The sequence below is a fragment of the Lissotriton vulgaris genome, chromosome 7 (genome assembly GCF_964263255.1).
Source record: "Lissotriton vulgaris chromosome 7, aLisVul1.2, whole genome shotgun sequence".
Lineage (NCBI taxonomy): Eukaryota > Metazoa > Chordata > Amphibia > Caudata > Salamandridae > Lissotriton > Lissotriton vulgaris.
The window spans coordinates 1,428,750,467-1,428,763,046 of NC_141695.1; the positions used below are offsets into that span (position 1 = coordinate 1,428,750,467).

A 12,580-nucleotide genomic window follows, 5' to 3' on the forward strand; every position below is an offset into this window, starting at 1 on the left:
AAATCATACGATGGACCTGTTAACTATACATGAGCTTACAACAATTTTTATAAGATACTTACTTTTTGGTGGGGAGTATCTCATTAAAAACAATATTTCCAATTTTTTGATACCAAATCTCTAAAATACCACGACACTCCAGTTGGGGCTGCAGTGCACTTTACAAGTCCAAATCAATCAAATCAAACATATTATTAATAAATAATTCTGGGATTCTAACTCTGATTTAAATGTTTGTTACAAAGAAATTCAAGGTTTTGAAATGCTGTTAAATTTTACAAAAACCTATCTTTTCACCTTAAGAATTTTTTTTTATAAACCAACACGTGTTCTGTGGTACTATGCAACTACTTCTTCAGGGCAGTACTTGTCAACATCACCAAAGGATCACATACAATTTGTTCAATTAAAAGAGAAGTACAAAAAAGAACACCTATTTCAGAACAAAAATATTCACAGTGTTAGTGTATCATGTTAAAATTTAAGACCATTTGTTTAAGAACCATAAACTGCTTCTGGGAACATGCCACTACCTAAGTAACTCGGCAGACTACATTCCCCTGATCTTGCTTGTTTATTAATTATTGTAACTTTGTCACCAAATTTGAAAATCTAATAGAATGATAATCTATGGATGAATTTGTATAGAAGTAGTATGAAAGTTTAATTTTTTGTGTTTGATTTATCCATCCATAAAACTCTGAGGTGAAAGGAGGAGGAAGAGGAGGAGGAAGAGGTAGTTTGAAATTAATCTTTCTGTCAGAGCAAAATCTTCATCTTCAATGCTTTTCAGGTTGTCAAGCCTCTGTGTCAATTGGGCCATGTATATCCTCTGTATAGATCTCCAATTTCCTTTAAAAGAAAAGAAGGTTCTACCTTGTTTAGATCTTGAATTGATGAGCAAATGTGTAGGACAGCTACACAATGTAGATGTTTCGCAGATTATTTTTTCGCATCATTTGTTTATTTCTCCCTATGAGAAAACTCTGTGGGTCTTAGTAAATGTTGATACCAGAGTGGCAGACATCAAGACACCTTTCCATCACATTTTAAGTTATTTACATGGTGGCATCTGAGGAAGAATTTGTATAAATGAGGAGATCTTTCTTAAAAACACACAGACCCATCAATGCTGGGATGCTGCCCTCACATGGGTGATCGAATATTCACAAAAAGTAGTCCGCATATGAGCAACCATTCTAAGTCAAATTCAAGAGATGTCTACCTCACTCTCTAGCCCATCAGGTTCCAAAACAGCAGTAAAGTGGGATATTATCTAAACAGAGAAGCACAGAAATCAGAAAGACAATCAATTTGGTTGTGGCTTCTGCCACAAACCTCACAAAGTGGTGATTCACATTCTAGGTGTGCAGAACATAAAATCAGATTAACTAAACTGATATCATTTAGAAATGATGCAATGTTTTCTCATTGACCACAATCTTGCATTCCTCTTTAGTGCGTGAGAAGCCCCACAGCTAGATCTGCTTGCCACCACAAGATGTACAAATTGCACAGTCTTTATGTTCACGGTCCAGTTCATGAAGAAATGCCCCAATCTTTCTTTCCCATGCCCTCCAGCAGCAGTGTGGCATCTGTTTCACCCTGCCACTTCCATGGAATATGCATCAAGAATCTCCTGTTTGCCAACCTACTGATGCCTGGAGCTTAATGCCACTCTTTAAAAAAATATATATATAATTTCCTGGCCTTTTGCTGCTATAACTTTTTTCCTTACTATTAAGACCTATAAGCAGTAACCCCTGTAGCTATGAGGCTACCCGGATCATCTCACCATCTCCTGACTAGGTCTCTAGACTCCCCTTTCCCTTACACTGTACTGATGATTTCTGTTCTCTGAGCTTAACAACTCCCAAGAAGTTATCAACCACGACTATACTATCTTTTGAATTATTTGAGGCACTGTATATGATTGATGCTGAGTTGCCAAAGTATGACCGACTGGATTACCCTATGCTTTCCTCTCTTTCAGGAATGGATACAAGTTTCTGTACTGTTCTGCCAGGGCTATCGGCATGGCCAACATCACCAAAGGTTACTTACAGTGGGTGAATGACCGGGGCTGTGCTCTGCCCATGGGTCCTGTCCTCTTGGCCCCAAGCAGCCTCTTTTCTGCTTTGCATAGGTAAGTATACAGGCCATCAGTTTGACTTGCTAATATTGTTAATAGTTATTTGATGGTGTTCACTGTCCTGATGAGTTACTTAATATGGATTAAGAACATTCTTCTAATAAGTATCTGTTCTTTACTCTATATTTCAACTTTTCACAGAAGTAATGCACATTTATGGTGATGCTACTGAAATTAACATCTTTTCACCGTGCTTCGTCCATGCCCTTTTTAAAGTCTTCATAAAGATATGTTCGAGGCATATGAGCTGCAGATTACATACTGTGCATAGATCGCCACCTAGTTTTGGGCCCGGAAGTTTGCCGTTGTTTTTGTCCTGAAAAGTCTTTGGAAGTCACGAGATAGGTGACTCCTCCTTTGGACAATAGTGCGCATGAGCATCGGCTCCATCCTTAGATTGTTTTTTTCCACCATCTGGTTCGGATGTGTTTTTTGCGCTACGGTTTGGAACCGATTCTCCTCCGGCACGCAATCCTCACCCAGTCGACGATATTGTTTTGATTGCAGTTCCCATCAACGCGATTCTTCGCGACTTTGAAGTCTTCGATTCCGGTCGTTGACAAAGGCCTTTGGGCCTACCTTGGCCTTACTCTCGGGCTCATGGAAAGGACGCCATTTAAGAAGTGTCCTCAATGTGGGTCGAAGTTTCCCCACACTGATCTACATGAGGTGTGCAACCTTTGCCTCTCACCGGATAACGAGGCTAGAGACTGTTCCGCTTGTGCCTCCTTCTGCTCCAAGAAGACTATTCGCGACGACGAGCTCGAAAATCCATGGCTCGCTCATCATCTTCGATCCCGGACGACATTTTCCAAGAGGGCATCAACGTGCAGAGCAGGAGCAAGAACATGGCGTCGACAGCGACTCCGAGGCCGATGACTCTGACGTCGAGGACGGCACAGAGGGTCGTAAGTACACACGTCGACCCCGACCCTTCTTGACACCCTCCAAAAAGGCTTCGGTCACACCTTCGCCTTCGGCCCGGGTGCACACAGAGAGACTGCTTCCCATGCCCCGCTTTCGGGCTCGGCAAAGAAGTCTAATAAGCCTTTAGGTGACTCGGGCTCGAATCAGCCTACCCCTGGGCTGGCACACACCTACCAGCACCGAAAAAGAAGCCATCTTCTTCTATGTCCACGCAAGATGCTTCCACATCTAAGCACTCGGCGCCGAAGACTGGCACCGGCTCCTAAGCACCAAAACCACCCTCGGAGCCGAGCAAGAAATTGCCACCGAAAGCACCCGACTCACATGCTTCGGAGCCGAAAAAACACCAGAGCCGAAAAAAGCTTCAGAGCCAAAAAACCACACGGTCCACCGGACAAAGACACTACAAAAGAACAGGTTTCTAAGCCAAAAGATGCTACCGGTTTGGTGCTGAAAAAGCCTACGGAACCAAAAACCTCAGCATCAAAGGATCTACCTCCCACAGAGGAACTATTCCATCCAGATCCTATACAAAAAACTCTTGTTGAGGATCCCAAAACTGGTCGATTAACTCTTAGTTCTAAAAAACGACCATTAGAGATGCCTGCACCAGCTCCTCATCCTAAGAAGGACATTGCAACCTCTTCTCTAAGAATACCTTCTCCTCCTCCTCATCCACTACCTCCTCCCCTGCCACATCACTCCCCTACACCATCTCCTACTCCTTTAGAAGATGATGATGATGGGTATAACGCCTCTGATGACACAGGGGGTGGTGCAGATAATAAGCCACTAGATAATCTATGTCCTCCTGGCTCACCTGACCCTTGGGATGATTATAGTACCCCAGATGTCCCTAACATCCCAAAAGATGACATATAGCCCTCCAGGCCTTCCCCTCCAGAGGACACTTTGGGATTTAACCAACGTGTCCATAGAGCTGCCCAATATCATGGAGTTGGCATACATACTGACCCAGTAGAGGAAGATTTCCTTATGGATACCTTTGATACCATACAAAGGTCCACCTCCATTTTACCCATGCTTAAAGGCGTCATTAAGGTCTTCAAAGATCCAGTTCGGGCTCAAATTGTCAACCCCCGAATTGAAAAGAAGTATAAGGCTGCCCCCTCAGACCCAGCCTACATTAAAGGGCCTGCACCACTAGACTCCCTTGTAGTCTCCAAGGCACGCAAAAGAGCCAATTCCCAAACATCAGGCGAGGCTCCCCCACCAGATAAAGAGTCTAAACTCCTAGACTCCTCAGGCAAACGAACGGCGCTACAGGCATCAAACATTTGGCTTATTGCTAATACTCAGGCACTATTAGCAAGGTATGACAGGGCGCATTATGACGAGTTAGTATCCATAATGCAGCATCTTCCTGGCATGTACAAGAATAGGGCCAATGAACTTATACAAGAGAGTAAAACCATCACCAATATCTCTATTGGTTGTGCCCTAGATGCAGCAGATACCGCTTCAAGGGCAAGGGCAATTAATACCAGTGTCATTTTGCGTAGGCATGCCTGGCTACGCATTTCAGGTTTCAAACCTGAAGTACAAAGTGCAATACTTAATCAACCATTTGATGAGCAACACTTATTTGGGCCTAATGTGGACGTATCCCTTGAAAAAATGAAGAAGGATATGGTCACAGCTAAATTTATGGGAGCCTTGCAGTCGCAATCTCCCAGACCCTCTTTTTGTCGCTCATCCTATAGAAGCACCACTAGAGGCTACTCTTCGGATAGTCCCTCTACTTTTTACAAAGCCCTACCCAATCCACCTACAGTAGGGGCTACCAAAGAAGGGGTACAGGGGTAACAACAATAAAGGCAGAGGCAAAACTAACAACTCTCGCTCTGCCTCCACCCCTGCCCAATGGCTTCCCTCCACTTCCCCACCACATTCCACTCCAGTTGGGGGAAGACTACAACAATTCCTTCCTGTCTGGACCAACATCACATCAGACAGGTGGGTGCGACAAATAATTCAAGCAGATTACTGTCTCGAACTAACCTCTACTCCCCCAAACATACCACCCAAACAGCCTCCAATGTCACAAGAACATTTGCTACTGCTCAGGCAGGAGGTAATATCCCTCCTACAAAAAAGCGCAATAGAACCCGTTCCACTGCATCAACAAAACAAGGGGGTTTACTCCCTGTACTTTCTTATCCCAAAAAGGACGTCTCTCTAAGGCCTATTCTAGACCTTAGACCACTAAACCTGTGCATACAATCAGACCACTTCTATATGGTCACATTCCAGCAGGTCCTTCCTCTCCTTTTACAAAACGACTTCCTTGCCACTATAGATCTCAAGGACGCCTACTTCCACATTCCCATTCACACAGCTCACAGAAAGTATCTCAGATTTGTACTGGACGGTCAGCACTATCAATTCAAGTTACTCCCATTCGGAGTCACAACAGCACCAAGAGTATTCACCAAGTGCCTAGCAGTAGTAGCATCACACTTAAGAAGACAGCACATTCATGTCTTCCCGTATCTCGACGACTGGCTCATTACAGCCAGCTCATACTGTCAGTGTGGGCAACACACTCACACCACCATCCAATTACTCCACAACTTGGGGTTCACAGTAAACCACACCAAGTCCCACCTGCAACCATCCCACATACAACAATATCTTGGTGCCACAATAAACACCTCAACAGCGCTAGCTTATCCCTCTCCTGCCAGGATAACAAATATGCAAGCTATTCTAACCAAATTCCAACTGCAACACTCTCTTCCAGCTCGAGTGTTCATGCAACTCCTAGGAATGAAGGCCTCATGCATGTTCATAGTGCCTCATGCAAGACTACAGATGCGTCCTCTTCAAGAGTGCTTAGCACAACAATGGAACCAGGCTCAAGGTCAATTAACAGACCTAGTGTTGGTAGACGGTCGAACTCACTGCAATGGTGGGACACCAAAAACCTTTCCAAGGGCCAACCGTTCTTAGAGCCAGTTCCTCAAATAGTCTTAACAGCAGACGCATCGCTCTCCGGCTGGGGAGCCCACCTCCTGCAGCACACCATGCAGGGCAAGTGGACACCACAACAAAAGTTACTTCACATCAACCACCTGGAGTTACTAGCCATTTTTCTAGCTCTAAAAGCATTCCAAAAGCACATATCGGGCAAAGCTGTCTTAGTCCGCACAGACAACATGACAGCCATGTACTACATAAACAAACAAGGAGGGACCCACTCTCTGCAACTCTCTGTTAGCGCAGCAGATATGGAGATGGGCTATACCTCTGAACATCTTCCTGTTAGCCCATGTTCCAGGAGTACAAAACACCATAGCTGATCTGTTAAGTTGTCAGACACAACAGATCCACGAGTGGGAACTTCATCCAGATGTTCTTCAACCGTTCTTTCAGATGTGTGGACAACCTCAGATAGACATCTTCGCCACCCACGAAAACGCCAAATGCCCAAGCTTCACCGCCAGATATGCACATCCGCTGTCCAAAGGCAATGCGATATGGATGAACTGGTCCGGCAGATTTGCATACTTTTTCCACCTCTCCCACTGCTTTCACTAGTGGTGCGCAAACTTCAGCAACATTCTCACTCTCATTCTAGTTGCTCCAACTTGAGCCTGACAACCGTGGTACACCACATTGCTGCAACTTTCTGTGGTACCGCATCAAAAACTATACCTGTCTCCAGGCTTCCTAACCCAGAACCATGGAGAGATCAGACACCCGGACCCAGCTCAGCTCAACTTAGCGATCTGGCTCCTGAGGTCCTAGAGTTCGGTTATCTTAACCTTCCTCCTGACTGTATGAACGTTATGAAAGAGGCTAGACGTCCTACCACTAGGGCATGTTATGCAGCCATGTGGAAACGTTTTGTAATATACTGCCATAACGACAACATCAATCCTCTAGATGGGTCTATTCAACACATCATAGGATACTTACTACACCTCCAAAGATGTAACTTAGCGTACACATCTATTAGACTGCATCTTGCTGCCATTGCAGCATGCCTACAAAATAGACAACATCTATCACTACCTGCCATAAAGGCTTTAATGGAGGGCCTCAAAAGAATAATTCCTCCCAGAGCACCACCTTCGCCTGTGAGGAATTTAAACATTATTCTCACACGGTTAATGGGACCTCCCTTTGAACCTCTACATAAATGTGAACTGCGATTCTTAACTTGGAAAGTCGCTTTCCTGGTAGCTATTACTTCTCTAAGAAGAGTTGGTGAGCTACAAGCATTGACCATTCAAGAACCTTTTCTGCAAATGCATCATAATAAGGTTGTTCTCCGTACCAATCCTAAATTCCTTCCAAAAGTAATTTCGCCCTTCCATCTCAATCAATCTGTAGAGCTGCCCGTATTCTTCTTACAGCCACAAAGTCGCAGAAAGAGCTCTTTATACCTTAGATGTCAAAAGAGCATTGCTTTACTACATTGAAAGAGCACAACCCTTTCGTACAACTAAACTTTTTGTGTCTTTCTCACCAACACACAAAGGCAACCCCATATCAAAATCTGGGATACCTAGGTGGATTGTCAAATGTATACAGATTTGCTACCACAAATCTAAACGTACGTTATCTGTTCCTCCTAAAGCTCATTCTACTAGAAAGATAGGGGCTTCAATGGAATTTTTAGAGTACATTCCCTTAGATGACCTCTGCAAAGCAGCTACATGGTCTACACCGCACACATTCACAAAACACTGTTGTGTAAATGTCTAAACTAAACAACAAGCTTCTGTGGGCCAGGCTGTACTCAAAACACTGTTTCAAACTACTGCAAAAGATATCGGTGGTCGCCGCTAAGAGTGGGTACTGCTATACAATCTATGCACAGTTTGTAATCTGCAGCTCATATGCCTCGAACGGAAAATGCAACTTACCAGTATGCATCTGTTCTTGGCATGTAGAGCTGCAGAGTTACACATGCCCTCCCGCCTCCCCAGCTACCTTTACCTGTTCCAGTATTATCTTAATTAGATACAGCTTACATGAGCATCCTTCCTGTTTCTTACAAAACTCCATAATTTCCCTGCTGGCGAAAAACAATCTAAGGATGGAGCCGATGCCCATGCGCACTATTGTCCAAAGGAGGAGTCCCCTATCTCGTGACTTCCAAAGACTTTTCAGGAGAAAAACAACTGCAACCATCCAGGCCCAACACTAGGTGGTGATCTATGCACAGTGTGTAACTCCGCAGCTCTACATGCCAAGAACATATGCATACCGGTAGGTAGCATTTTCCTTTCCTAAATCCAGAATTTCCCTCCTTGTGGATTTGTCTTCTTACTCAAACCACTCTTGTAATCTGCTAAATACTGATTTACTCTGTAGACTAACTTTACCATAAATTCCTCAATTAATTTGTTGCTAAATGATTTTCACTTCTAATTCGGCATTCAAAATTGTGTCCCCAAATGTGAATTTCTTGGGATTTGACATTGAAATTGTTTAGTTCACAAAGATGTTTTTAGTATTACTCCGTACATTTGGCATGTAAAGTGTGTTGGAAACATGCATTCAAGTAATGATGATCCTTCCAGCAGTTAGTAGAGATCAAGATATAACCACTATTGAAAACCACTTAGTAGAAAAGCAGCAAAAAATTTCCCACTCTACCAGAAGTCTTTTCCTTCCAAAAAGTAATATTTGAACTCCTGAGACATAACTGTTATAGGTGTGATTGGCCACAGTATAAGTGTATAACTTAACAAAACACTTATGTCTCTTTTTCAGTGACTTACTAGCTAGAGTAATATATTACAAGCAGAGTAATAGTGACATATTAGAGACAGAATGTTCCACCTATTTATACAATAGTTAGCTAAATATTGGCGTTTACAGGCAAATCAAAATGTTTTCCAGTATCCTGCTTGGATTGTTCAACAGATACGATCAAGAGAAAGTAAACATGATAAAATATTTGTGCTAGAAGAAACATAAAAAGAAACACATTTTTTTCTGATCTTCCACTCCCCTTAAGGCTTAAGAGTAAGCAGTGAAAATGCTTTTCTAGTTATGTTCCTTTCACTTTCCTCTAGTTAAACCTTTCTGATATCACCTTAGGGGCTGAAATATTTCTTCCGGTACACATCTTAGGCATAGCCACAAATATCTCTGATGGTACTAAAAAAAACTCTGAATTCCATTCCTCTTTTACTGTAGAGAGAATACTTTAGGTCTTCGAAATAAAAAGTGCCCCATCACCGTGCCCGATTCACAAAGGGTCTTACGACTAGTACTTAAAGCTATCAATTCTTAAGGTATTTGTTGAGGGGGTACGTGCAGGAGTTTGGGAAATATAGAGCCAAATTCCAATGAAGATGAAATGAAGCCTGTAGTAGGCTTTCTCTTGATGCCAATAAACTACACCCTCAACCCCCCGTTCTAGACCTTAAACACCAGAATCATACACCCACAGCAAAGTAGAACCAGAACGCATCATCACAACCTGAACCAAGATATGGTGTCTGAGGATAACCGTTGAGTCACATGGAAATTCACTGGGCTGCCAGAGGTGCTACAAGGTCACACCAGTGGCAGTTTGTTCACCATGCAGGTCTCTGTAACCTAACATCGCCATCAAGATGGATAATAGTACCTGTTAGTAAAGAACTGGTATTTTTGTGGTATGTGTTATGTAAATCAGCTGCTTTCCTCTGCTTTCCCCTACAGGGAAGTGATCGAGAAGAAGCCAGAGGTCTTCAAAATTGCATGCCTTACAGATATACGAAACCTCTTCAACCCTCAACGTCAACCTTTCTATGCTGCCTTTGGAAACCGCACCAATGTAAGTCACAAGTCTTGTTTCTTCAAATCCCTGCTGCGCTGACTGCCATTTATCAGAGGTCAGAAAGTGGGATTGGCTGGGGCAATAGGCCCATCAGTGAATTGGCTCCGAGTGCTAATTTGCTCAAAATTGTGATATGTGTTTTAATTGAATATTAATATTATTTTATTTAGTATAATGTACACTCTGCATATTCCAGATCATACCACCAGGGTGATTTCACTAAAGAGCGATCATATGTGTTCATTAAATGTTGGAGAGGGGTGGGGAGAGTGGGTGAGGACCCTCAAATTCCTGGTTCAGCTTTCCCAGATGAAGGTTCTGTTTCATAACAAACATATTTTATTCCTATTTTAGTTTGCTAATAAATACCTTAGAATGTATGTGTGTGTGTGTGTGAAAGTGGTATTCAACAAAATGTTGCAGCAATGGTTTTGTTTCTCCCCATTTAAAAAGAGTGATGCCCTGTACTTTTCTTAAATAACTTATCAAAGCCACACTTTAAGGTAACATGATTTTGTTTAGCCATTGAGCCAAAGTTAGAGCTATCTTTTCAACCTATCAAAATTGCCTTTGGACTGTAGCCTTCTTTAAAGGGTTCCATTAACACCAACATCTATTATTTTGGTTTTGGTTGTATATGACTGCAGGTGATGCTTCTTGATTTCTTTCCAAAATCCATTTGATTTTTCATGTGTAATTGTCAAATCCAAAGAAGAGTATTGTGTTGGCTAAACTTTTTTACCTGTGTGAACAAAATATTGAAGGATCAATTCTGGGACTAGCCAAAATGTTTCTTGCTGCTTGGTTAGTGACAGAATGTACCACATTGCAAAAATATTGTGTGATGTGGTCTTATCACTTCATGAGTCTTTTCCACACCTCGCTGTTCTATACACCTCACCTTAGAGGAGCTTCTGCTAAAACCACTCGATTGCTACTTTTAATTATGTCTGCATTATATTTGATACCTAAAATAAATACATAAATGGCATTATATTTGATACCTAAAATAAATACATAAATGATATTTTCTAGAAAGATTAAATGATCCAGCCCTTAAAAATAGCTAAAAAATGCATTTTGCATTAGACATGCATACTGCTGATCTTATAATCTAAGATGAATCATAGAATTGATGTTTGTATCTTTAACATCTGTTCCCTTTCATTGATTTTTTTGGCATTGGTACGTAAACCTTCTTTCTTATAGATATGCCTAACTTGCATTTTCCCCACTCTGTGAATCTCCCCTGGTGGTGGACTCCATACAAAAAATGTGGCCCAAAGATCCTATTTAGAAGCAGGTAGGTCCATTAGCTTCTCTGTGACTCCATCCTGAAACTGGACATGTCAACACGGAGCCGCATAAAGGAACCTCCATGTATGCTCAGTCTAGTTCCTCTTTTTCTGCGTCCTTGAATTCAGATCCTATGCTTCACTCCTAACAATTGCAGTATTTGGCAAATGTCTTGACTGTGTTAAGGCAAGTCACTCCCTAAAGCAACTGGATTTAAAGTGTGTTGTGTGGGTTACAAACCGGTGTAATTATGGACTCGGAGGACATCTGTCTTTGGTGCCACTCCACCAAGCGTTACTCACTGTTCTGCGACAAATGCTGCCTGTTGTATCCAAAGGCCATCTGATACTCTGAAGCGAAGCTCTATGGGCCAGATGTATTACCATCCCATTTTGCAGGTCACAAATTGCGTTTTTTGCGAATCGCAAAACGGAATGTACTAATGTGTCTTAGACACATTTATCAATTCCCAATGGGGTCGCAAATGACCTGCCTTATCAGTAATATTTATGAGACTGGGTGCAATTTGCGACCCATTGCGAAGGGGCTACTATCAAATGGATGGTGGCCTGTTGGGGTCTGCAGACCACTGTGTCTGTCTTTTCTTTTTAAATAAAGCAAATGTTTTCTCACATGCAGCCCGTTTTCCTTAAAGGAAAATGAGATGCGTTTAAAAGAAAAAAGAAAAGCTTTCTTTTCATTTGTTTAAGGGCAGGCAGTGGTCCGTGGGACCACAGCCTGCCCATAAAACATTTTTACATACATTCACATAAAGAAAGGGGTCTCTGGGGACCCCTTCCCATGTGAGACCAGCTTACCACCTACTTGAAGTGGGTGGTAAATTGCAATTGTTTTGCGACCGCATTTGCGATCACAACACAATTGAACATTCCCCTCTGCCTGGGTATTAGGAAGGAACACCCTTGGCTCCTCCTTCTTAATCGGGAAAAGCAAACCCTATTGCAAGTTAGTAATAGGTTACCGACTCGCAAACTAGAGTTTGTACATACTACACCCTTTTTATCAGTCGCAAATGGTCCGATTTCCTGTTTGCGACTGCTAAAAACAATCGTACATCTGGCCCCTTGTTATTTGAAGTCTCACAGGAACTTCCATTCTCACTCGCCTTTTTCAGGTTAGTCCAATTTAAAGTCAATGGACAAGTTGAAGATTAAACAGAAGAAAAGCTAAATGAAGCTATTCAACATTCAGATGCCTTCTTTCCAGGGAGAGGTCACGTAGTTTGTGTTTCAAAGAATCCGACTCCTGCATCAACTTCCAGTACTGATGGATGCCGAATCGGGAGCTAATGCACTTTAATTCCATAGGGCATAGTGTACTCTACTGCAAATGGTGGTCTTCTAAGAGGCCATGCTGCACCTATTTAAGGTGGTTCCTGA

General features: G+C 42.5%; 1 protein-coding gene across 11 annotated transcripts in view; it reads left to right on the top strand.

The window, feature by feature from the left end:
- Window positions 1-12,580, top strand: part of LPIN3 (lipin 3) — a 428,785-nt gene that overhangs the window by 394,473 nt on the left and 21,732 nt on the right. For all 11 annotated transcript variants that reach the window (XM_086932215.1, XM_086932217.1, XM_086932218.1 and 8 more), the window contains 2 exons: window positions 1,994-2,146; window positions 9,767-9,881. In XM_086932215.1, the coding sequence (XP_086788341.1) occupies window positions 1,994-2,146; window positions 9,767-9,881 (268 nt within the window). The remainder of the gene's footprint in view (window positions 1-1,993; window positions 2,147-9,766; window positions 9,882-12,580) is intronic.